General features: G+C 40.7%; 1 protein-coding gene across 1 annotated transcript in view; it reads right to left on the bottom strand.

Annotated features, from left to right (window-relative positions):
* LOC126176571 (ankyrin repeat domain-containing protein 26-like) overlaps positions 1 to 24029 on the bottom strand; it is a 169858-nt gene that overhangs the window by 52612 nt on the left and 93217 nt on the right. The window contains exon 10 of the mRNA XM_049923732.1: positions 8812 to 8988. Within this exon, the coding sequence (XP_049779689.1) occupies positions 8812 to 8988 (177 nt within the window). The remainder of the gene's footprint in view (positions 1 to 8811; positions 8989 to 24029) is intronic.

Here is a 24029-nt window from a genome sequence, read left to right on the forward strand (position 1 = left end):
GTGTATTCATCTCTTGGTCTCCCTCTATGATTTTTACCCTCCACACTGCCCTCCAATACTAGATTGGTGATCCCTTGATGCCTCAGAACATGTCCCACCAACCGATCCCTTCTTTGAGTCAAAGTGTGCCGCAAATTTCTCTTCTCCCTAATTCTATTCAATACCTCCTCATAAGTTATGTGATCTACCCATCTAATCTTAAGCATTCTTCTGTAGCACCACATTTCAAAAACTTCTATTCTCTTCTTGTCCAAACTATTTATCATCCATGTTTCACTTCCATACATGGCCACACTCCATACAAATACTTTCACAAATGACTTCCTGACACTTAAATCTACACTCCATGTTAATAAAATTTTCTTCTTCAGAAACGCTTTCCTTGCCATTGCCAGTCTACATTTTATATCCTCTCTACTTCGACCATCATCAGTTATTTTCCTTCCCAAATAGCAAAACTCATTTACTACTAAAAGCATCTCATTTCCTAATCTAATACCTTCAGCATCACCTGATTTAATTTGACTACATTCCATTATTCTCATTTTGCTTTTGTTGATGTTCATCTTATATCCTCCTTTCAAGAAACTGTCCATTTCGTTCAGCTGCTCTTCCAGGTCCTTCGCTGTCTCTGACAGAATTACAATGTCATCGGCAAACCTCAAAGTTTTTATTTATTCTCCATGGATTTTAATTCCTACCTTGCTCAATATACAGATTGAATAACATCGGGGATAAGCTACAACCCAGTCTCACACCCTTCCCAACCACTGCTTCCTTTTCATGCCCCTGGGCTCTTATAAATGCCATCTGGTTTCTGTAAAAATTGTAAATAGCCTTTCGCTCCGTATATTTTATCCCTGCCACCTTCAGAATTTGAAAGAGAGTATTCCAGTCAACATTGTCGAGAGCTTTCTCTAAGTCTACAAATGCTAGAAAAATAGGTTTGCCTTTCCTTAATCTAGCTTCTAAGATAAGTCGTAGGGTCAGTATCCCCTCATGTGTTCCAACATTTCTACGGAATCCAAACTGATCTTCCCCGAGGTTGGCTTCTACCAGTTTTTTCATTCATCTGTAAAGAATTCGTGTTAGTATTTTGCAGCCTTGGCTTATGAAACTGATAGTTTGGTAATTTTCACATCTGTCAACACCTGGTTTCTTTGGGATTGGAATTATTATATTCTTCTTGAAGTCTGAGAGTATTTTGCCTGTCTCATACATCTTGCTCACCAGATGGTAGAGTTTTGTCAGGACTGGCTCTCCCAAGGCTGTCAGTAGTTCTAATGGAATGTTGTCTACTCCTGGGGCCTTGTTTCAACTTAGATCTTTCGGTGCTCTGTCAAACTCTTTACGAATTATCATATCTCCCATTTCATCTTCATCTACATACTCTTCCATTTCCATAATATTGTCCTCAAGTACATCACCCTTGTATAGACCCTCTATATACTCCTTCCACCTTTCTGCTTTCCCTTCTTTGCTTAGAACTGGGTTTCCATCTGAGCTCTTGATATTCATACAAGTGGTTCTCTTTTCTCCAAAGGTCTCTTTAATTTTCCTGTAGGCAGTATCTATCTTACCCCTAGTGAGATAAGGCTCTACATCCTTACATTTGTCCTCTAGACATCCCTGCTTAGCCATTTTGCACTTCCTGTCGATCTCATTTTTGAGACGTTTGTATTCCTTTTTGCCTACTTCATTTACTGCATTTTTATATTTTCTCCTTTCATCAATTAAATTCAATATTTCTTCTGTTTCAAGGATTTCTACTAGCCCTCGTCTTTTTACCTACTTGATACTCTGCTGCCTTCACTACTTCATCTCTCAAAGCTACCCATTCTTCTTCTACTGTATTTCTTTCTCCCATTTCTGTCAATTGTTCCCTTATGCTCTCCCTGAAACTCTGTACAACCTCTGGTTCTTTCAGTTTATCCAGGTCCCATTTTCTTAAATTCACACGTTTTTTGCAGTTTCTTCAGTTTTAATCTACAGTTCATAACCAATAGGTTGTAGTCAGAGTCCACATCTGCCCCTGGAAATGTCTTGCAACTTAAAACCTGGTTCCTAAATCTCTGTCTTACCATTATATAATCTATTTGAAACCTGTCAGTATCTCCAGGCTTCTTCCATGTATATAACCTTCTTTTATGATCCTGAAGTAAGTGTTAGCTATGACTAAGTTGTGCTCTGTGCAAAATTCTATCAGACGGCTTCCTCTTTCATTTCTTACCGCCAATCCATTTTCACCTACTACGTTTCCTTCTCTCCCTTTTCCTACTGCCGAATTCCAGTCGCCCATGACTATTAAATTTTCGTCTCCCTTCACTATCTGAATAATTTCTTTTATTTCATCATACATTTCTTCAATTTCTTCATCATTTGCGGAGCTAGTTGGCATATAAACTTGTACTACTGTAGTAGGTCTGGGCTTTGTGTCTATCTTGGCCACAATAATGTGTTCCCTATGCTCTTTGTAGTAGCTTACCCGCACTCCAATTTTTTTTATTCATTATTAAACCTACTCCCGCATTACTCCTATTCGCCTGACCAAAACTCTTGTTCCTCCTGCCACCAAACTTCACTAAATTCCCACTATATCTAACTTTAACCTATCCATTTCCCTTTTTAAATTTTCTAACCTACCTGCCCGATTAAGGGATCTGACATTCCACGCTCCGATCTGTAGAACGCCAGTTTTCTTTCTCCTGATAACGACATCCTCCTGAGTAGCCTTGCCTGGAGATCTGAATGGGGGATTATTTTACCTCCAGAATATTTTACCCAAGAGGATACCATCATCATTTAACCCTACAGTAAAGCTGCATGCCCTCGGGAAAAATTACGGCTGCAGCCATTCGCAGTACCAGCACAGCAAGGCCATTTTGGTTAGTGTTACAAGGCCAGATCAGTCAATCATCCAGACTGTTGCCCCTGCAACTACTGAAAAGGCTGCTGCCCCTCTTCAGGAAGCACACGTTTGTCTGACCTCTCAACAGATACCCCTCCTTTGTGGTTGCACCTACGGTACGGCTATCTGTATTGCCGAGGCACGCAAGCCTCCCCACCAACGGCAAGGTCCATGGTTCATCCCTCTGAAATCCCCAAACCACCTTCCCTACCCTCTGGCTCCTACCCTTGTAACCGCCCCCGGTTTAAAACCTGTCCCATGCATCCTCCCACCACCACCTACTCCAGTCCTGTAACCCGGAAGGTGTACACAATCAAAGGCAGAGCCACGTGTGAAAGCACCCACGTGATCTACCAACTGACCTACCTACACTGTGATGCATTCTATGTGGGAATGACCAGCAAAAAACTGTCCATTCGCATGAATGGACACAGGCAGACAGTGTTTGTTGGTAATGAGGATCACCCTGTGGCTAAACATGCCTTGGTGCACGGCCAGCACATCTTGGCGCAGTGTTACACCGTCCGGGTTATCTGGATACTTCCCACTAACACCAACCTATCCGAACTCAGGAGATGGGAACTTGCTCTTCAATATATCCTCTCTTCCCGTTATCCACCAGGCCTCAAACTCCGCTAATTTCAAGTTGCCGCCACTCATACCTCACCTGTCATTCAACAACATCTTTGCCTCTGCACTTCTGCCTCGACTGACATCTCTGCCCAAACTCTTTGTCTTTAAATATGTCTGCTTGTGTCTGAATATGTGTGAATGGATATGTGTGTGTGTGTGTGCGAGTGAGTGTGTACCCGTCCTTTTTTCCCCCTAAGGTAAGTCTTTCCGCTCCCGGGACTGGAATGACTCCTTACCCTCTCCCTTAAAACCCACATCCTTTCGTCTTTCCCTCTCCTTCCCTCTTTCCTGATGAGGCAACAGTTTGTTGCGAAAGCTTGAATTTTGTGTGTATGTTTGTGTTCGTTTGTGTGTCTGTCGACCTGCCAGCACTTTCACTTGGTAAGTCACATCATCTTTTTAGATATATATACAGACACAAGCAGACATATTTAAACTCTTTGTCTTTAAATATGTCTGCTTGTGTCTGTATATGAGCGGATGGATATGTGTGTGTGTGCGAGTGTATACCCGTCCCTTTTCCCCCCTAAGGTAAGTTTTTCCACTCCCGGGACTGGAATGACTCCTTTCCCTCTCCCTTAAAACCCACATCCTTTTGTCTTTCCCTCTCCTTCCCTCTTTCCTGATGAGGCAACAGTTTGTTGCGAAAGCTTGAATTTTGTGTGTATGTTTGTGTTCGTTTGTCTGTCTGTCGACCTGCCAGCACTTTCATTTGGTAAGTCACATCATCTTTGTTTTTAGGTATATATATATATATATATATATATATATATATATATATATATATATATATATACTGTATATGTGTGGATGGATATGTGTGTGTGTGTGCGAGTGTATACCCGTCCTTTTTTCCCCGTAAGGTAAGTCTTTCCGCTCCCGGGACTGGAATGACTCCTTACCCTCTCCCTTAAAACCCACATCCTTTCGTCTTTCCCTCTCCTTCCCTCTTTCCTGATGAGGCAACAGTTTGTTGCGAAAGCTTGAATTTTGTGTGTATGTTTGTGTTCGTTTGTGCGTCTGTCGACCTGCCAGCACTTTCATTTGGTAAGTCACATCATCTTTGTTTTTAGGTATATTTTTCCTTCATGGAATGTTTCCTTCTATTATAACTATATATATATATATATATATATATACACACACACACACACACACACACACATATATATATATATATATAAAAGAAAGATGATGAGACTTACCAAACAAAAGCGCTGGCAGGTCGATAGACACACAAACATACACACAAAATTCTAGCTTTCGCAACCAACGGTTGCCTCGTCAGGAAAGAGGGAAGGAGAGGGAAAGACAAAAGGATTTGGGTTTTAAGGGAGAGGGTAAGGAGTCATTCCAATCCCGGGCGTGGAAAGACTTACCGTAGGGGGAAAAAAGGACAGGTATACACTCGCAAACACACATATCCATCCACATATACACAGACACAAGCAGACATTTGTAAAGGCCTTTACAAATGTCTGCTTGTGCCTGTGTATATGCGGATGGATATGTGTGTGTGTGTGTGTGTGTGCGAGTGTATACCTGTCCTTTTTCCCCCCTAAGGTAAGTCTTTCCACTCTCGGGATTGGAATGACTCCTTACCCTCTCGCTTAAAACCCAAATCCTTTTGTCTTTCCCTCTCCTTCTCTCTTTCCTGACGAGGCAACCGTTGGTTGCGAAAGCTAGAATTTTGTGTGTATGTTTGTGTTTGTTTGTAAAGGCCTTTACAAATGTCTGCTTGTGCCTGTGTATATGCGGATGGATATGTGTGAGTGTGTGTGCGCGAGTGTATACCTGTCCTTTTTTCCCCGTAAGGTAAGTCTTTCCGCTCTCAGGATTGGAATGACTCCTTACCCTCTCCCTTAAAACCCAAATCCTTTTGTCTTTCCCTCTCCTTCCCTCTTTCCTGACGAGGCAATCGTTGGTTGCGAAAGCTAGAATTTTGTGTGTATGTTTGTGTTTGTTTGTGTGTCTATCGACCTGCCAGCGCTTTTGTTTGGTAAGTCTCATCATCTTTCTTTTAGATATATTTTTCCCACGTCGAATGTTTCCCTCTATTATATATATATGGCCTAGCATTAACCAAACAATGTCACAGGCCTATCCAACCTGCAGATGACACAAGCAATTTAGTAAGTGGGAAGGCAGCAGAAATGTTACAGACAACACTATCTGAGATATTAACGAGTGTTGTAAATTGGTTCAGCCAAAACAAACTAATACTAAATAAAAGGAAAATAGTAGCATCAAATTTTCATAATGTCAAGAGAAACAATGAAGACAATACAAAAATTCAGATATCAGACTCAGGCAACGCAAGTGTAGTTACCACAAAATTTCTTGGAATCTGGCTCCAAGACAGCCTTAGGTGGGATCCTCACTTTGGTAGCATGCAAGGAGTGGTCGAAAAGTTTCTTTCCCGAGATAGTTGCAGTAATGTCTCGCACAAATACCACCACCTACTTTTATGGTGACCCTTTGTGGGTATGCAAGACAAATTTTGCGGCTCCAGCTTCATTAGTTTTGGATTTGGATGTGTTGTATACCATAGTGTAAGCAAAACAGCAAATGTCAAAAGAATCAAGAATCACACTGTGATTTGATATCTTCATTTCAAGAGAATGATGCCCAAGGAAGCTGTGGGAGGCATGTAGAATACATTTAACTACAGTGCTCCATCTTACACAACAGTGAAAAACTGGGCATCTGACTCCAAACGTAGAAGAACGATTGTGGGAGATGCACCAAGGAATTGAAGACATGCCACTGTTGCCACTGATGAAAGAGTGACTGCAATTCATGATACGATATTGCAGGATTGTTGAGCAACATTGCTGTACATTGAAACCACATTTGGAATCTCCCATGGGTGTGTTCATGACACTGTTGTGGATATTTTGGGAATGCGGAAAGTTTCATCTTGATGGATCTCAAAAGATTTGAATGCAGATCAGAGACGGAAGCGTGTGCAGTGTTGTGAAGAAATCATCTGCCGATTTGAAGCAGATGAAGATGCCTTTCTTGCAAGGTATGTGACAATGGACAAAATGTGGGTTCACCATTTTGATCCTGGATCCTCAAAAAAATCCTGGTGCAAAAATCAGCCAGTAAGGTGATTAGATCGGTCTTCCGGGATGCAGAAGGGGTAATTATGGTGGATTACTTGCAAAAGAGTGTAACTATCAATGCATCATACTATTGCATCCTCCTGCACCATTTGAGAGAAGAGATAAAGGGAAAAAGGCACGGAAAATTGGTGCATGGTGCTCTTTTGCATCAGGACAACACACCAGCACACAAAGCCCTCGCAACTCTGGAAACTGTGTGACTGCATGTCAAATTGTTATGTCATTAGCCATATTCTCCAGATTTGGCTCCATCAGATCTTTTCCTTTCCCAAACCTAATAAAAGACTCAAAGGATGATGCTTTGACAATGATGATGCAGTGATCAATGCTGTGAATGCTTCGTGGACTCAAAATCAAAGATCTTTTATTTGACTGGTTTGTAGAAGTTCTCTGAGTGTTCCTGCAAGCGTATTGGTGTACATGGATATTACATTGAAAAATAAAGTGGTATTATGAAACTTCTATGATTGTTTATTTGTTTATCACTTGGAGTAATTGCTATCCTGTCTAAAACTCTTCAGGATGCAAAAAAGAATAGTGAGAATCATGGCTGGAATAAAAAAGGACAAAACCTGCAGACCACTATTTAAAAGGATGAGCATTCTTTCTTCCTTTTCCATGTATTTAGCTCTCTGAAAGTGCATCATTTATTACGAAATATGCAATGAAAACTCCTCGTGATCTCCTCAGAAAAGAAAATCTTCAGCATCCTAATGCAAGACAGAAAACTAACTTTCACATGCTTCAAATAAAAGCCAGTCTATGTCAAAAATGAACATTAGACCATGGTAAAATTATTTGCAATAAGTTGCCAAAAGAAATTAAAGTAATAAATGATCTAAAACAAATATATATTAATTCACTGTTTCTACAGTGTGGAAGAGTTCCTCCAAAATCTTTGAAGCCTAAGAAAGTTAATGTTAAGCATATAAGCCACATTTTTAATGTTAAGCATATAAGCCACATTTTTATCTCTTACAAAAATATTATGTAAATGTGACTATCTACTTGTACCATGTAAAGACAGTAATTATCAATATTAGGTTATTCATATTTTCAGTTGTAATTTTTTAGTTAAAGTGGTATAATTATAAGTAGAGCTTAAAAATGTACCCATTAATAAACAAAAAATATCATGTAAACATAAAGACATATTTGCACTGACCTGTTCAGTATCTGATGTGCTGTACTATACATGTATGATTTACTGGACCAAATTAAAAATATAAGTACAACTGCTGAATAAACAATGCGGCATCCTTATATACTAATGATATCAAACAACTGCCTATGCTATAGAAATATGCGTACTATTTAGGTATCAAAGTAATCTACCTTAAAAGTACCAGGTGAATAATATCAGCTGTTTGAGATACAGTTTGGTTTTGTGTATTTCCTGTCAAAATCAGTTGTATTAAAAATGCAAATTTTAGAATTCTACCCCTTCTTGGATAAATTTCTGTGAACACCTGTGACAAAGACCATAATACACAGAGAAGATAGTGCAGGTCTTTATCTAGTCGTGCGTATCAAATTCCTAACACCAATTATGATAAATTAGAGATTTATAACTAGCAGATAATAGTCATCAGTAACTATCATTGGGTGCCCACCTGGCTAGCCATGCGGTCTAACACACTGCTTCCCGAGCGGGAAGGTGTGCTGAGCCCGGCACGAATCCGGCCAGTGTATTAGTGTCACGGTCCAGTGTGCCAGCCAGCCTGTGGATGGTTTTTAAGGCGGTTTTCCATCTGCCTCAGCGAATGTGGGCTGGTTCCCCTCATTCTGCCTCAGTTACACTATGTCAGCAATTGCTGCACAAACACTGTTTCCACATATGTGTGCACCATAATTACTCTACCACGCAAACATTGGGGTTACACTCGTCTGGAATGAGATGGTTACAGGGTGGTCCACTGGGGGCTGAACCACACAATAAACCTGGGTTCAGTGTGGGGCGGTGGTGGTGTGAGTGGACTGCTGTAGCCTATTGTGGGGTTATGTACCACTGAGGGCTAAGGCGGGAACAAAGCCTCTCTGTTGTTTCTAGGTCCCTAGTTCAACACATACATACATACATTCATAGCTTTAGGCAGTTGTAACACTCCATACAATTTTATGGTATGAAGCTTTGGAGCTTACCTTAGACTCAGAAATATTCTCATGTGAAACTGGGCTTAGGTTAGTTACTGCTGTTTTACTCTTCTCACTTTCAATTTCAGCTTTCAGTTGCAAAACTTGACTTTCTAAGATTTGTTTTCTGGATTCAATTTTTGTTACAAGATTTTCATGATATATTACTTTTTCTTCCCATATCTTCTGCAATGAAAAAAAGTGATTTAGTATTTCATTTTTAACTTTTGTCAAGGAAGAATATCTGCAAAACTGGCAAACCCCAAATCTCTCTCTTCTTAAAGACCATTTATTACCTTTTTAATTTTATAATGTCATAAAGGATCATACAAGGGTGGTTTGAAATGTTTTCGGAATCACCCATGAGAGGTCAGCGCTAGAGCAACGAGTTGTTCACATGATATTCATTGGACTGTTGCCTGCAAACACGTGTCATTTTAGTGCTCTTGGAAGAGAACTGTGGCGGTGATGTGACTCTGTTGTTGTTCCCCTGCAGTGATTTGTCAAGATGGAAAAAATCAAGATTCAAGCAGTGATTAATAACTTCGTAAAGAAAGGTATGAAAGCAAATGACATTCATGCCAATTTCCCGAATACATTGGAGGACTCTGCTCCTTCATATTCAACTGTTGCCAAGTAGAAAAATGAATTCAAACTTGGTCGGGAGAGCTTAGATGATGATCTGCGCAGTGGTTGGCCAAGATGTGTCACTTCTCCAGAAATCATTGCAGAAGTGCACAAAATGGTAATGGAAGATCACCAATTGAAAGTGCGTGAAATTGCTCACACTTGCCAGATGTCATCTGAAAGGATATATCACATTTTCACTGAAGAATTAGAAATGAAAAAATTATGTCCAAGATGGGTGCCACGACTCTTGAAGCTGGATCAAAAACGCATAAGATTGGACATATTGGAACAATCTTTGGCCCACTTTAGGAGAAACAAACAAGATTTTTTGTGCCAGTTTGTGACGACAGATGAAGCTTAGGTGCATTACTATACCCCAGAGACAAAACAACAGTCAAAGCAGTGGAAACATGCTGATTTTTTGCCGCCAAAGAAAGCAAAGGCAATTCCTTTGGCAGGAAAGGTCATGGCACCAGTGTTCTGGGATGCACAAGGTATTCTGTTTGTAGATTATCTCCCCACTGGGCAAACAATTACTGGAGGATACTTTGGCATTGGATTGTTTTTAGTAATTTGTATACCATCCCTTCTCTGCAGACTGTGTCATATGCCATAGTTAGGTCTACGAATGCGACAGATGTTTTCGTGTTTTCTTGCAAACAAGACTATGAAAATTGTTAGGGCCAGTACCTGGTCGCAGCAACTTCTCTGTGGCCAGAAACACACTTGCTCAGCTGGAATATGTTCAAGAATGAAGCGGCTAATTCTACTATAGATGAGCCTCTCTAAGAGTTTATAAGTACAGCTCAAAATGGAAATTGGTCAGAAGCTTTGCTGATGGTCATCTGGTTCACCTGGATTCAAAATTGACACTATTTTTATTCTCTTTAGCTCATTCGGCAGTGATCCACTAATTTGGATGTAGGAGAAGAAGCGGATCATCCGTTTTTTTTCCACCGTTACCCTGTTTATCAGAAATTCTGGGTGTATATTATCCTAATCAGGCATTTTCCCATGGTTAGTTTGTTTCAAGGCCTCATACGATTCAGCCAATGTCAATGGTTAAGAGAAATTGGATTCGTTTGGGCACTGTGCTTTTAGAGAGGTGAGTTCTTGTTTTACTTTAGAAGTATGTTTTTCGTCACGGGATGATCTAGATGTTTCAACTACATGATTAGAGATTTGGTTACTTGAAATACCAGGTTTCTGCCTGGGTTTGTTGGAGGCTCCACCAAGTCTACTCAAAAGGCTCTATGTGTCTCTACTTGAATGTCTGAAGCTTACATTTTCTGCCATCTCACACCATTGTACTCTTCTACCAGCGTCAAGACTTTAGAGGGGGTTGTCTGCAATATCACTGTCACCAGTTTTGCTATACTGTTCATAAAGTTGTTCACAATGTTCATTCCTGCCTGGTATATATTCCTTTCTGTACCCACGAGGGGTAAACTTCTTAGCAGCAGTAAGAACAGCCCCGATGAATTGAGGGTAGTTTTTAGGTTCTGGTGGAATAAAACAGATATATTTATCTAGGTGGTCAGCAAAACTCTGGCAATCAGCCTGCGGAAATTCCATCTGGGTTGTGGTACAGGTCTCGCTATTGGGACAAAGAGCCCCATATCAAGGATTACTGGCCTGCGCTGGGTGTGTGGGAAATTAGGTATGACCTCTCTCGATATAGGCACTGGGCGCCCTCTCCAGTCCTGGGACACAAAGCAGAGATCTGGGTTGTAATCTCTTTGCCAAGTGGCCGATCTGAAAGTTCCCAAATCGTTGGCATTGTACAACAGGTATAGATTTTCATTTTCAGCCCAGTCGTTGACTGCAATACCCCACTGATTGTCACGTGCGTAGTTCCAGTGACCATGGTGACTACTGAAATCTCCAGCGTAAATCGATGAATGGACCATAATTGGCAGAACATCCAGTGGCCATGGCACAGTTGGTGGTTTGTAAATATTATTTATAATGGTCTCCTCCACTTGCACACAAATATAATGGATCTCATTTTCTGTATTTGTTTACATGAGACGAGCATGCGCGATATCGCTCCTTACATAGGTGGCAACACCATACACTCTGTGATATGTAGCACCCATAAGATTGTAGCCATGGATCCTACCTCTTCTACACAGGTCTTCCACAGTTGGAGCACATGTTTCCTGGATTAGAACTACGTCAATATCATTATCTACAATGAGTTTCGATAGGTACTCACTTTTAGTTTGGCTAATACCCTCTATGTTTAAAATTGCATACTCGGATTGAAGATCCAAGTCTTTTAATCAGTTGGTCCTGAAACGGTCCATTTTTTAAAGCTTTTTGATTTTGATTTGTCTGCATGTGTGTAGCCAGGAAATCCAATATCTGGTCTGGGGGCATATTCGTTCTAGCTCATTTAGCGTTACCTGGGGTGCACGTGTAGTATTCCACTACGGACACCAGCTTGTTTACACTGTATTGGCTCTAATTTCTCGAATTTTCTGCTCGTGATCAATATGCGAAATGTATGTGGCGGGAAGTAATATGTTGCCTGACTCCTCCTGAAAAATGCTGTCCTGAAATTTGAATAGCAAATCTCTCCTTGATGCACAACACCAGTCTTGTAAGGCAATCTACAATAAATTACTGCTGGAAGGGGAGCAAGTTCTTTCGCATAATCTTTATGGAAACTTATAAGTGTCTCATCTGGTCCTGATGCCTTTCCACTACTAAGTGATTGTAGCTGCTTTTCAATTCTGTGATCGGTCTTCTCAATATCTGCCATTTCGACATTCGTACGACAATGAAAGGAGAGCCAGTGTTATGTTCTTCTATGGTGAAACAACTTTGGAAGACTGAGTTCAGTATTTCGGCCTTCTCTCTGTTATCTTCCATTTTGGTGCCAGAGTGATTCTTGAGAGAATGAATATATGATTTTGATCCACTAACTGATTTTACATACGGCCAAAATCTCTTACGGTTTTTACTTAAGTTGGTTGACAATGTCTTACTTTCAAAATCAAAAAACGCTTCTCTCATTGCTCTCCTTACACTCATTTTTGCTTCATTCAGCTTTTGCTTGTCAATTAGGTTTTTATTTCTCTTGAATGAAGTGATGAAGTGCTCTTTGTTTACATAGAGCTTTTCTAACACTGCTATTAAACCATGGTGTATCTCTCCCATCTCTTAAAACTTTATTCGGAACATACTTGTCTAGGGCATATTGAACAATGCCTTTGAATTTTTCCATTTGTTTTCCACATCTTTGTCCTCATCACTGTATATTTGATGCTGACTGCTGAGTTATTCTGAAATTTGTATCCTATCACCCTTGCTGAGCAAATATATCTTCCTACCTTTCTTAAGATTCCTTGTAGTACCCTTCATCATAGATGCTGTCACAGCCTTATGATCACTGATACCTTTCTCTACATAAACTGATTTGATAAGTTCAGGTCTGTTCGTTGCCAGGAGGTCTAAGACGTACACCCTCACAAGTTGGTTCCCTAACTATCTGCTCAAGATAATTTTCAGACAAGACATCTAGAACAATGACACACGAATCCCTATCTCTGGCACCAGTTTTGATGGGATAACACTCCCAATCTATACCTGGCAAGTTGAAGTCACCCCCTTTGATACTCAATTTCACCCAGATTAATTCACATTCAGAATCTGTGATAACCTTGCTAGTTTTTTGTCATCAGTCTCCTGACTGGTTTCATGCGGTCTGCCGCGAATTCCTCTCCTGTGGTAACCTCTTCATCTCAGAGTAGCACTTGCAACCTATGTCGTCAATTATTTGCTGGTTGTATTTCAAACTCTGTCTTCCTTTACAGTTTTTTCCCTCTACAGCTCCCTCTGGCACTGTGGAAGTCATTCTCTCATGCCTTAACAGATGTCCTATCATTGTGTCTCTTTTCCTTATCAGTGTTTCCCACATATTCCTTTCCTCTCTGATTTTGTGTAGAACTTCCTCATTCCTTATCTTATCAGTCCACCTAATTTTCAACATTCGTCTGTAGCACCACATCTCAAATGCTTCGATTCTCTCCTGTTCTGGTTTTCCCACAGTCCATGTTTCACTACCATTCAATGCTGTACTCCAGACGTACATTCTCAGAAATTTCTTCCTCAAATTAAGGCTGATATTTGATATTAATAGACTTCTCTTGGTCACGAATGTCCATTTTGCCATTGAAAGTCTGCTTTTGATGTCCTCCTTACTCCACCCATCATTGGTTATTTTACTGCCTAAGTAGCAGAATTCCTTAACTTCATCTACTTTGTGACCATAAATCCCAATGTTAAGTTTCTCGCTATTCTCATTTCTACTACATCTCATTACCTTCATCTTTCTTCAATTTACTCTCAATCCATACTGTGTACTCATCAGACTGTTCATTCCATTCAGAAAATCATGTAATTCTTCTTCACTTTCACTCAGGATAGCAATATCATCAGCGAATCACATAATTGATATCCTTTCACCTTGAATTTTAATTCCGCTCCTGAACTTTTCTTTTATTTCCATTACTGCTTCATTGATGTACAGATTAAACAGTGGAGGAGAAAGGCTACAGCCTTGCCTTACACCCTTTTTAATATGAGCACTTCGTTCTTGATTGTCCACTCTTATTATTCCCTCTTGGCTGTTGTACATATTGTATATGAACCATCTCTCCCTATAAATTACCCCTACTTTTTACAGAATTTCGAACATCTTGTGTCATTTTACATTGTCGAACGCTTTTTCCAGGTCAAAAAATCCTATGAACGTGTCTTGATTTTTCTTTAATCTTGCTTCCATTACTAACCGCAACGTTGGAATTGCCTCTATCATGTCTTTACTTTTCCTAAAGCCAAACTGATCGTCATCTAGTGCATCCTCAATTTTCTTTTCCATTCTTCTGTATATTATTCTTGTAAGCAACTTGGATGCATGATCTGATTGTGTGATAATTCTTGCACTTGTCAACTCTTGCCATCTTTGGAAATGTGTGGATGATGCTTTTCTGAAAGTCAGATGGTATGTTGCCAGACTCATACATTCTACACACCAACGTGAATAGTAGTTTTGTTGCCACTTCCTCCAATGGTTTTAGATATTCTGATGGAATGTTATCTATCCCTTCTGCCTTATTTGACCTTATATCCTACAAAGCTCTTTAAAGTTCTGATTCCAATACTTGATACGCTATCTCTTCTAAATCAACTCCTGTTTCTTCTTCTATCACATCAGACAAATCTTCCCCCTCACAGAGGCTTTCAATGTATTCTTTTCACCTCTCCACTCTCTCCTCTGCATTTAACAGTGGAATTCCCATTGCACTCTTTAAAGTTACCACCCTTGCTTTTAATGTCACTGAAGGTTGTTTTGACTTTCCTGTATGCTGAGTCTGTTCTTCCGACAATCTTTTCTTTTTTGATGTTTTCACAATTTTCCTGCAGCCATTTCATCTTAGCTTCCCCGCACTTCCTATTTATTTCATTCCTCAGTGACTTGTATTTCTGTACTCCTGAGTTTCCTGGAACATTTTTGTACTTCCTACTTTCATCAATCAACTGAAGTATTTCTTCTGTTACCCATGGTTTCTTCGCAGTTACCTTCTTTGTACCTATGTTTTCCTTCCCAACTTCTGTGATGGCTCTTTTTAGAGATGTCCATTCCTCTTCAACTGCACTGCCTACTGAGCTATTCCTTATTGCTGTATCTATAGTCTTAGAGAACTTAAAGTTTATCTCATCATTGCTTAGTACTTCCATATCCCACTTCTTTGCGTATTAATTCTTCCTGACTACTGTGTTAAACTTCAGCCTACTCTTCATAACTGCTATATTGTGATCCAAATCTATATCTCCTCCTGGGTATGCCTTACTATCCAGTATCTGATTTGGAATCTCTGTCTGACCATGATGTAATCTAACTGAAATATTCCTGTATCACGTAGCCTTTTCCAAGTATACCTCCTTCTCTTGTGATTCTTGAACAGGGTATTCACTATTACTAGCTGAAACTTGTTACAGAACTCAATTAGTCTTTCTCCTCTCCCATTCTTTGACCCAAGCCTATTTCCTCCTGCAACCTTTTCTTCTACTTCTTCCCCTACAACTGCATTCCTCTCCCCCATGACTATTAGATTTTCATCTCCCTTGACATACTGTATTACCCTTTCCATATCCTCATACACTTTCTCTATCTCATCATCTTCAGCTTGTGTCATCGGCATGTATACTTGAACTATCGTTGACGGTGTTGGTTTGCTGTTGATCCTGATAGGAACGCCCCTATCACTGACCTGTTCACAGAAACACACTCTCTGCCCTACCTTCCTATTCATAACGAATCCTACTCCTGTTATACCATTTTCTGCTGCTGTTGATATTACCCTATACTCATCTGACCAGAAATCCTTGTCTTCTTTCCACTTCACTTCACTAACCCCTACTATATCTAGATTGAGCCTTTGCATTACCCTTTTCAGATTTTCTAGTTTCCCTACCACGTTCAAGCTTCTGACATACCACGCCCCGACTCGTAGAACGTTATCCTTCAGTTGATTATTCAGTCTTTTTCTCATGGTAACCTTCCCCTTGGCAGTCCCCTCCCAGGGATCCAAATGGGGGACTATTCCAGAATCTTTTGCCAATGGAGAGATCATCATGACATTTCTTCGGTTACAGGCCACATGTCCTGTGGATACATGTTACGTGTCTTTAATGCAGTCATTTCCATTGCATTCTGCATCCTTATGCTGTTGATCATTGCTGATTCTTTCGCCTTTAGGGACAGTTTCCCACCCCTAGGACAAGAGTGTGCCCTGAACCTCTGTCAGCTACTCCGCCCTCTTTGACAAGGCCTTTGGCAGAATGAGAGTGACTTCTTATGCCAGAAGTCTTCAGCCGCCAATGCTGATTATTAATCAAAATTTAAGCAGTGGGAGGATTTGAACCTGGGACCGATGACATTTTGATTATGAATCAAATACGCTACCTCTAGATCACAGGTGCTAGATTTTGTCGAATTTTTTACTGCAATAAAAACGCAGTCACCACTGGTAACTAACCTACCCTTAAGATAAACATTACAATCTGAACTTAGGATTTCATTGTCATTGACATCTGGTTTCAACCAGCTTTCTGTTCCCAATACTATTTGTGCATTATAACCTTCAGTAAGTGATACTACTTCTGGGTTCAAATGGCTCTGAGCGCTATGGGACTTAACTTCTGAGGTCATCAGTCCCCTAGAACTTAGAACTACTTAAACCTAACTAACCTAATGACATCACACACATCCATGCCTGACGCAGGATTCGAACCTGCGACCATAGCGGTCGCACGGTTCCAGACTGTAGCGCCTAGAACCGCTCGGCCACCCCGGCTAGCACTACTTCTGAGACCTTTACTTCGATGCGCCTGCAGCTTACTAAAATGATATTAATCTTTTCTACCTCTGATCTGCGAGGACCAAGATTCTCTGAGGTCACTGTGGCTGATTCAACATGCAAATTGACTTTGATCCTAAAGGAGGGGTTCTCTAACCACAAAAAGCCCCATGAAAATGCCACATGTACTCCGCTACCCTAGAAACTGCTTCCTGCATGTACTGTACACCTGTTATATTAAGGGGATCCTTACAATTCTGCACCCAATAGCGGAGGTCAAGAAATTCATATCCGATACCATCACAGAGCCATCTGAGCCTCTGGTTTAGACCTTCCACTCTGCTCCAAACCAGAGAACCGCAATCAACTCTGGGTATGGTGCTAAAAATAGACAGCTTGGCCTGTAACCCATGTGTATTGTTATTTGTCTTCACCAGATCAGCCATCTGCTGAAAGGAGCCGAGGATGGCTACAGAACTGAAGCAGCAGGCATCATTCGTGCCGACATGTGCCACTACATGCAGCCGGTTGCACCCAGTGCGCTTGACAGCCACCGGCAAGGCCTCTTCCACATCATGGATGAGATCTCCTGCCTTGCCTGCTATCTCACTGAGGGGCTCCATCACCTGCCTAACACTGGAGATCACAATGACAAGCATACCCACCCTCTGTAATTGTCCATACTGGACAGGAAAATCAACTGCTGGCCCAACAGGAGAGGCATCCCATGCTGGCTCCGAGTTATCATCAACATTGGGTAGCACCTCAAACCTGTTGCTAAGATGTAGCAAGCCAGCTGCACAGCCTGCTCCCTCTTTTGCCTTCTGCCCAGTGACATGAGAACCCACCGCTGTCTACCACCCACTCTGGAGTGAGGACGGAGTGGTTGTGTATCAGAAGCCCCAGCGACGTCCGGGTCATCAGGGGATTCCAGTGGCAACAAAGGTGTCGCAGGTTTTGTCACTGGCACTCTGACATCACTGCAACTTTGAGCATTAGCTAGAAGCTTTTTGACAGTAGCCAATGCAGCTTCCAACTGTTTATGCAGAGCAGCCAACTCTCCTTGTCTGCTCACAACAAGCACAGTTCCTAGCCATATTGTGCTATGTATAAAATAGATATAAGGTCTAAAATGGCGCTACTGAGTTTGAATATATACCAAAGGAGAATAAAGTAACACTAAAAGTTGCTGTGCAGATTTCTCACTGTACTCTGAGACCACAAGCTATTAAACAGAAACAAATTTCTTTACTAAAGTTGATCTATTTACAGATACCTGCTATTAGAAATCCTGTTGACCGAAAAGTTACTGCACGAGATAAATATTCCAACTGAACTGTTCTGATCTAAACTGTATGCTGTCTACTAGCACAAAATTAAAACTTTTTGGCATGACAGAGTTTCTGGCGCCAGGAAAATTTACACTAGGAAGTCGCCCTACACAAGCATAATCACAAGACTTATGCAAAAACAAAGCTATGATTAATTTTCTAACCACTAGTCTAAACATTAAAATACACATGTACAGTTCACTTCTTTACAGAAGCATGTGAAAAAAAAAAAAAAGACTAAATTAATTTACAGTTAAGCAGACAAGTGCTGCTACTGCTCTGCTGCACGTCCTCTCGTCTCAGTGGTTGCCACTACACAGTTTTCGAAATAAACAAAACATGAAGACTGTCACGAATAAGTTCAAATTACTTATGGGAACACTGCCAGGCGATGCCTTTGACAGCCGCTGATATTTCGGCAGACGCAGGCCCCATCATTTGCAAGGCACAAATGGAACAAGAATGTGCTGAGCAAGGAAATTAAAACCTTGATATGCAGAACATACATAGAAAGATAACACACACACACACACACACACACAAACACACACACACACACACACACACACACACACACACACACAAAGAGAGTGAGTGACTCTGTGTGTGTGTGTGTGTGTGTGTGTGTGTGTGTGTGTGTGTCAGGGAGAGAGAGAGAGAGAGAGAGAGAGAGAGAGAGAGAGAGGGAGAGAGAGAGAGGGGGGGGGGGGGGAGATAGAGAGAGAAACATTAACACCACTACACCACACACAACCAAAGATGAGCAACATAAGAAGTTGTCAACAGTAAATATTAAATCAAACAATGGAAAATTCAGGGTGGAATATAACAGTATTATGAGAAGGAAGTTGTTACTCACCATACAGTGGAGATGCTAAGTCACAGAGAGGCACAAAAAAAAGATTTTCACAGTTAAAGCTTTCGACCAATGGCCTTTTTCAACATTAGATGCACATACACACACACACATTCACGCAAACGCAACTGAGTGTGTGTGTGTATGCATCTATTGTTGACAAAGGCCATTGGCCAAAAGCTTTAAGTGTGAAAATCTTTCTGTAGTGCATATCTGTGAATCAGCGTCTATGCTGTATGGTGAGTAGCAACTTTCCTTTTCTTATATTGCAACAGTAAATATTAATAACTAACGGAAGAGGAAGCATTAACTCTTTCCCTCTATTGTTTGACCAGAGAGAGAGAGAGAGAGAGCAGGATTCCAAGAAGAATTTAACCAAAAACATCCATGTCTATTTAAACAAATAATGGTAACTAGATTCATAATGTTGTATTTCCTCTCTTTTTATACAGACACTAGCTAATTTAATTTTGTCTGCTTCCTTAATAACATTATTCCAATAATTCCTCAGACCTTCAAGGTCATCGTTCAGCACCTTGAGGTGTTGGGTATTCTGCTGGATATCAGTGCCATTCTGCACAATGCTTTGACAACATGAGTCGTTATTTTAATCAGGTACTACCTGAAACTGATCGTCATGTGGAACAGACCCAGTATTTGTACCTATACTCTTCGCACTCCATCATCAGCTCCAATGTTCCCTCTTCAGTCTGGAGCACCTGCTTGTGGACTTGTGTTCTGTTTTCGGTTTGCTGCAGTTCCAGGTGTTCTCTCTGTGGTCCATTCCCACTAGAAAGATTCTTAGGCACTACCTCTTTGGTGTGGTGCACAAGGCCAAGTGCTTGTGTCTCATTTTCAGTCACATTCCCCCGTCTGCATGCTCACATTTCATTCTCAATCTGGTGCAGTTCTGGATGATTCCTTTGTGGTCCTCTCCCACTAGTAGCACCCTGCGACTTTCCACCTTCAGTACAATGCACCTGGCGCTCTATATCGGAGGGCTATTTCCCATACCCACACCCTCAGTTCTTCTTTTTGTGACGTTCTGCAGCTGTCCCTGTTGCATTTTCAGCGACTCCAGTGCAGGAATCAAGGCTCTAATGAGTTGGTACCCAGTGTCTCAATTCATGAGGTTTTCCATCACCTTCATCTCTATAGACTCTCATATAACACTGTCTCAGTATCTGGGAGACTATATCGGAATCCTCATTTCATCACAGTTCATGGAATGATTGAGCTCCAGACAGTGCTTGGCAATGGCTGATTTAGTTGCTGTCTTAGTCGTGTGGGCCTCTAATGTTCTGAACACTATCCTAGTTGTTTGGCCAATGTATGGCATGCCACACTGGCAAAATATAGAGGGTGTTTATAAATGAATATCAGGGTTTTAATGCTTTATGATATCTATTACATTAAACTTACAGTTATAAATGATACATCAAATTAAAGAGCAACTCAAACAGTTTTGTTTGTATACCTGTGCACAATGGGAAGAGTATGGAATGACAAAGAGCGACTGAAAAACATGTTGAACAAGTATGAATCTTCCACACTTAGCCTCAGGAAATATCCCCGCAGAAAGTTTATGGGCCTTTCTTTTTCAGTGAACCGACTGTAACTAATGTTTCTTATCTTGATGTCCTACAGCTATGGCCCATGATTCAATGGGGAGAAGCTGAACAACACATCTTTATTTGGGGGCAAGATGGTGCGCCACCTCACTTCCATAACTCAGTATGTGACTGGTTAAACGACATTGTATCCGACCGGTGGATTGGGCGCAAGGGGCCAGTTGACACAGCATTTAATGCTTGACCTCCACTTTCACACACAATCTGACTCAATCCTGTGTATGTGCCTCCAATACTAGCTGATCTATCTGACTTTAGAGACAGTGTTATTGCAACAGTTACTCGTGACACATTGATCAAGGTTTCGGAACAACTCGCCTATCGACTCGATGTGTGATCGGTGTTCACACTGAATAATTGTAAGAAAAACTGTTTGAGTTGCTCTTTCATTTGACATATCATTTATAACTGTAAGTTTAATATAATAAATATAAACCATTAAAACCCCGATATTCATTTATAAACACCCTGTATTATAATTTCATGGTTTTTGTAGTCCCATCTTCATCATCTTTCACATTTTTCAGTAGCGCTTTTGTTTTGGTACATGGACAGAAAACACAATTGATGTTGTGCTTCCTAAGAATCCTGGTGATTTTGGCAGGAAAAAAATCAGGCATAGGGCAGGTATGTCACAGTCTTTTCTCATCTTGTTTTACTTCTAGATCATGTGGTGGAAAGGCTGGTTGAAGTGCCTTCTGAATCTGTTTGGTCATGTATCTATTCTTGCAGAACACTGATTGTTGATCTTCCATTTCTACTGCCAAACTATCTGGGTCTGACAAGAAGTGTGCCCTGTGGACCAGTGTACCTTGTTGGACCAATGCCCTCCATGGTCCTCGTGGTATGACATTCCACAACTGCAAGGAAACTGTCTTACTCAAACTAAGATCATCCTAAACAGGACCTAATCTAAGATGGTGATCAAAAAGCACATTTCACATCATATTTCCACAGAATGTGACCATTCCTGTTGGAAATGCTTCCTGCACTTTCCTGTCACCTTGTCATCAATCCAACAATTCACGGTGGTTGATAAAAAAAGGTGCATCTGATCCGTCATTCATGATTCTGATGAAATGTGACTTGAAAACAGGCTAAAAGTGACAAACTTTCAGGATTGGAGATGATGTGGCCCCCTCTGAACAGAGGTATGAGGTACCCCTTCATGCTGAGCTGCATGGTGACGACTATCAGCCTCTAAATACAAATTGGTGTAAGTTGGCTACCTATAAATGGCATGTCCCAACACATCATCATTTCTCCTGACCAAGACATCAAGGAAGGCAAGGCAGCCATCCTTTTACACCTCCATTGTGAAGCAATGTTGATGAATAGAATTAAGGTGTACTAAAAACCTGTTTAAATCCTCACTTCCATAAGGCCAAACAACAAAAGTATTGTCTATATGTGTGAAAAAAACACAGGTTTCAATTCTGCCAACTCCAAGGCACATTCCTTGAACTCCTCCATAAACAAATGGGCAATACTAGGTTAAAGGGGGTCCCCATTACAATTCCATCTGTATGTTCGCTGTACTGGTCATTGAATGGAAAATAAGCAGAAATCATCAAAGCTCAACAAATGTCATAACAGATATGCTAATTCAACATGAAACCCAGCCTCAATTAACCATAATGAACCATACAGAGGAATGCCAGTGAAGAGAGAGAGACCACATCACAGTTCACTAAAAAATCAGTCTTACAAATGCAATACGTCTAATGGACTTGAGAAATCTGCCAATTCTTAATGTGATAAACAAACCGACCTACTAGTGCACTCAACAGAGTAGCAAGGTGTTTTGCTCTAAAGTATGTTGGAGCACCAAGAATTAAGACCTTGACAGGCTCCTGTGACAAGGAACTTTTCTTTTGGAGACTGTTAGTCTTTCTCTCAATACTTTTTGTCAGGACAGCATTGATCTTGCAATACACTGAATCAGGTAGGAAATGCTTTTGAATATATCCCTGCTTGTCCAGCACAGTAATGTCTGTGGATGATAATATCAGAATCCACTCAGCAAATATAAAGCAGAGGCTGTTATATTATTCTTGGGCAGATGTGCTCTAGTCAACACATATAACATGCTGCCCTCCTGACCTCCTTGGCAACATCAGTACGTAATTTCAAAACAGTCTGTTTGACAGAACTTACAAAATCAACAACCGGTAAACTCTTGGGCATCAATGCAAAATTTAAAATATTCCCTAGCACTGATGAAGTTACATCATGAAAGGCTCACCCCATAAGATTGATCACACAGTTGGTCTAGATGTAGTACTAGACTCCAAACCATGGAGATGTTCAAACTTTAGTGGATGCGGCACAATTACAGAATGAAATTCCTAGTCAGAATGCAACCAAGAAACACTGTATAGCCAATCCCAAGAAAATGCCAAAATTTTCAGGACTAGAGGCAGGAGAATTAATATGATGCCCAACTTAAGCAAACGTTGGAACAGTATTTTGATCTCAACAAGTTTGATGCTGCATACTAAAATCTCACTGTACTAGTGTGTAGTTTACTAAGCAAATACCAGTAGTGACACATTTCCTCCCCACAGAGGTATACAATGTGAAGCTTGAGTTTCTCCCAGCATAAAAATTGTCCAAATAGCTTATGAGAATGCAGTTAGGTGATATCTTGGACAACCACTGATACTTCAACAAGCACACACCCTGTTGATTTTAGGGTACAAATGCAACAAGAAAGTCTAGTGCAAGGAAATTTAAAATCTTGCTATGCAGGGCACACACACACACACACACACACACACACACACACACACACACACACACACACACACACAAAAGCAAAAGTAACGAATGCCAGAAGTTATACATAGTGAATATTAATAACCAATGGATGAGGTAGTATCGACTCTTCTCCTCTGCTGTTTCACCAGAGTTCCATGTAAAATTTAAGCAAAGACCTCCATCCGTATTTATAATATAACTTGATAATTTAATTTCAACTGCCTCCTTAATAACACTATTCCAATAGCTGGAAGAGCATCCCACCGTCTATATTTTCTTGTATTCCATAGGATGACTGGTTGCAAGACTGTTGTGCAATTTCAGATTTGTTTGGTTGTTGCAAGTGGGTGTATCAATAATTTTAATATGCAGGTCCTCCACAGTCCTAATGGTCTCACCAATATACAGCATGCCACAACTGCATGGAATACAATAGAAACCCACCACATGCAAACCAAGATCACCCTTTACAGATATTAAAAGGACCATAATCTCAGATAGAGGTCAAAAAACACATTTCACATCACATTTCTGTTGAGTATGGCCAATATTGTTGTAAATGCTCCCTGCACAATACAAAAAGCCCACGGAGTTTGGTGCCACCTCATTATTAGCTACATTCTCCCTATTCAGGGTTATTAGATAGTTA

This window comes from Schistocerca cancellata, chromosome 3, assembly GCF_023864275.1.
Source record: "Schistocerca cancellata isolate TAMUIC-IGC-003103 chromosome 3, iqSchCanc2.1, whole genome shotgun sequence".
NCBI classification, from domain to species: Eukaryota; Metazoa; Arthropoda; class Insecta; order Orthoptera; family Acrididae; genus Schistocerca; species Schistocerca cancellata.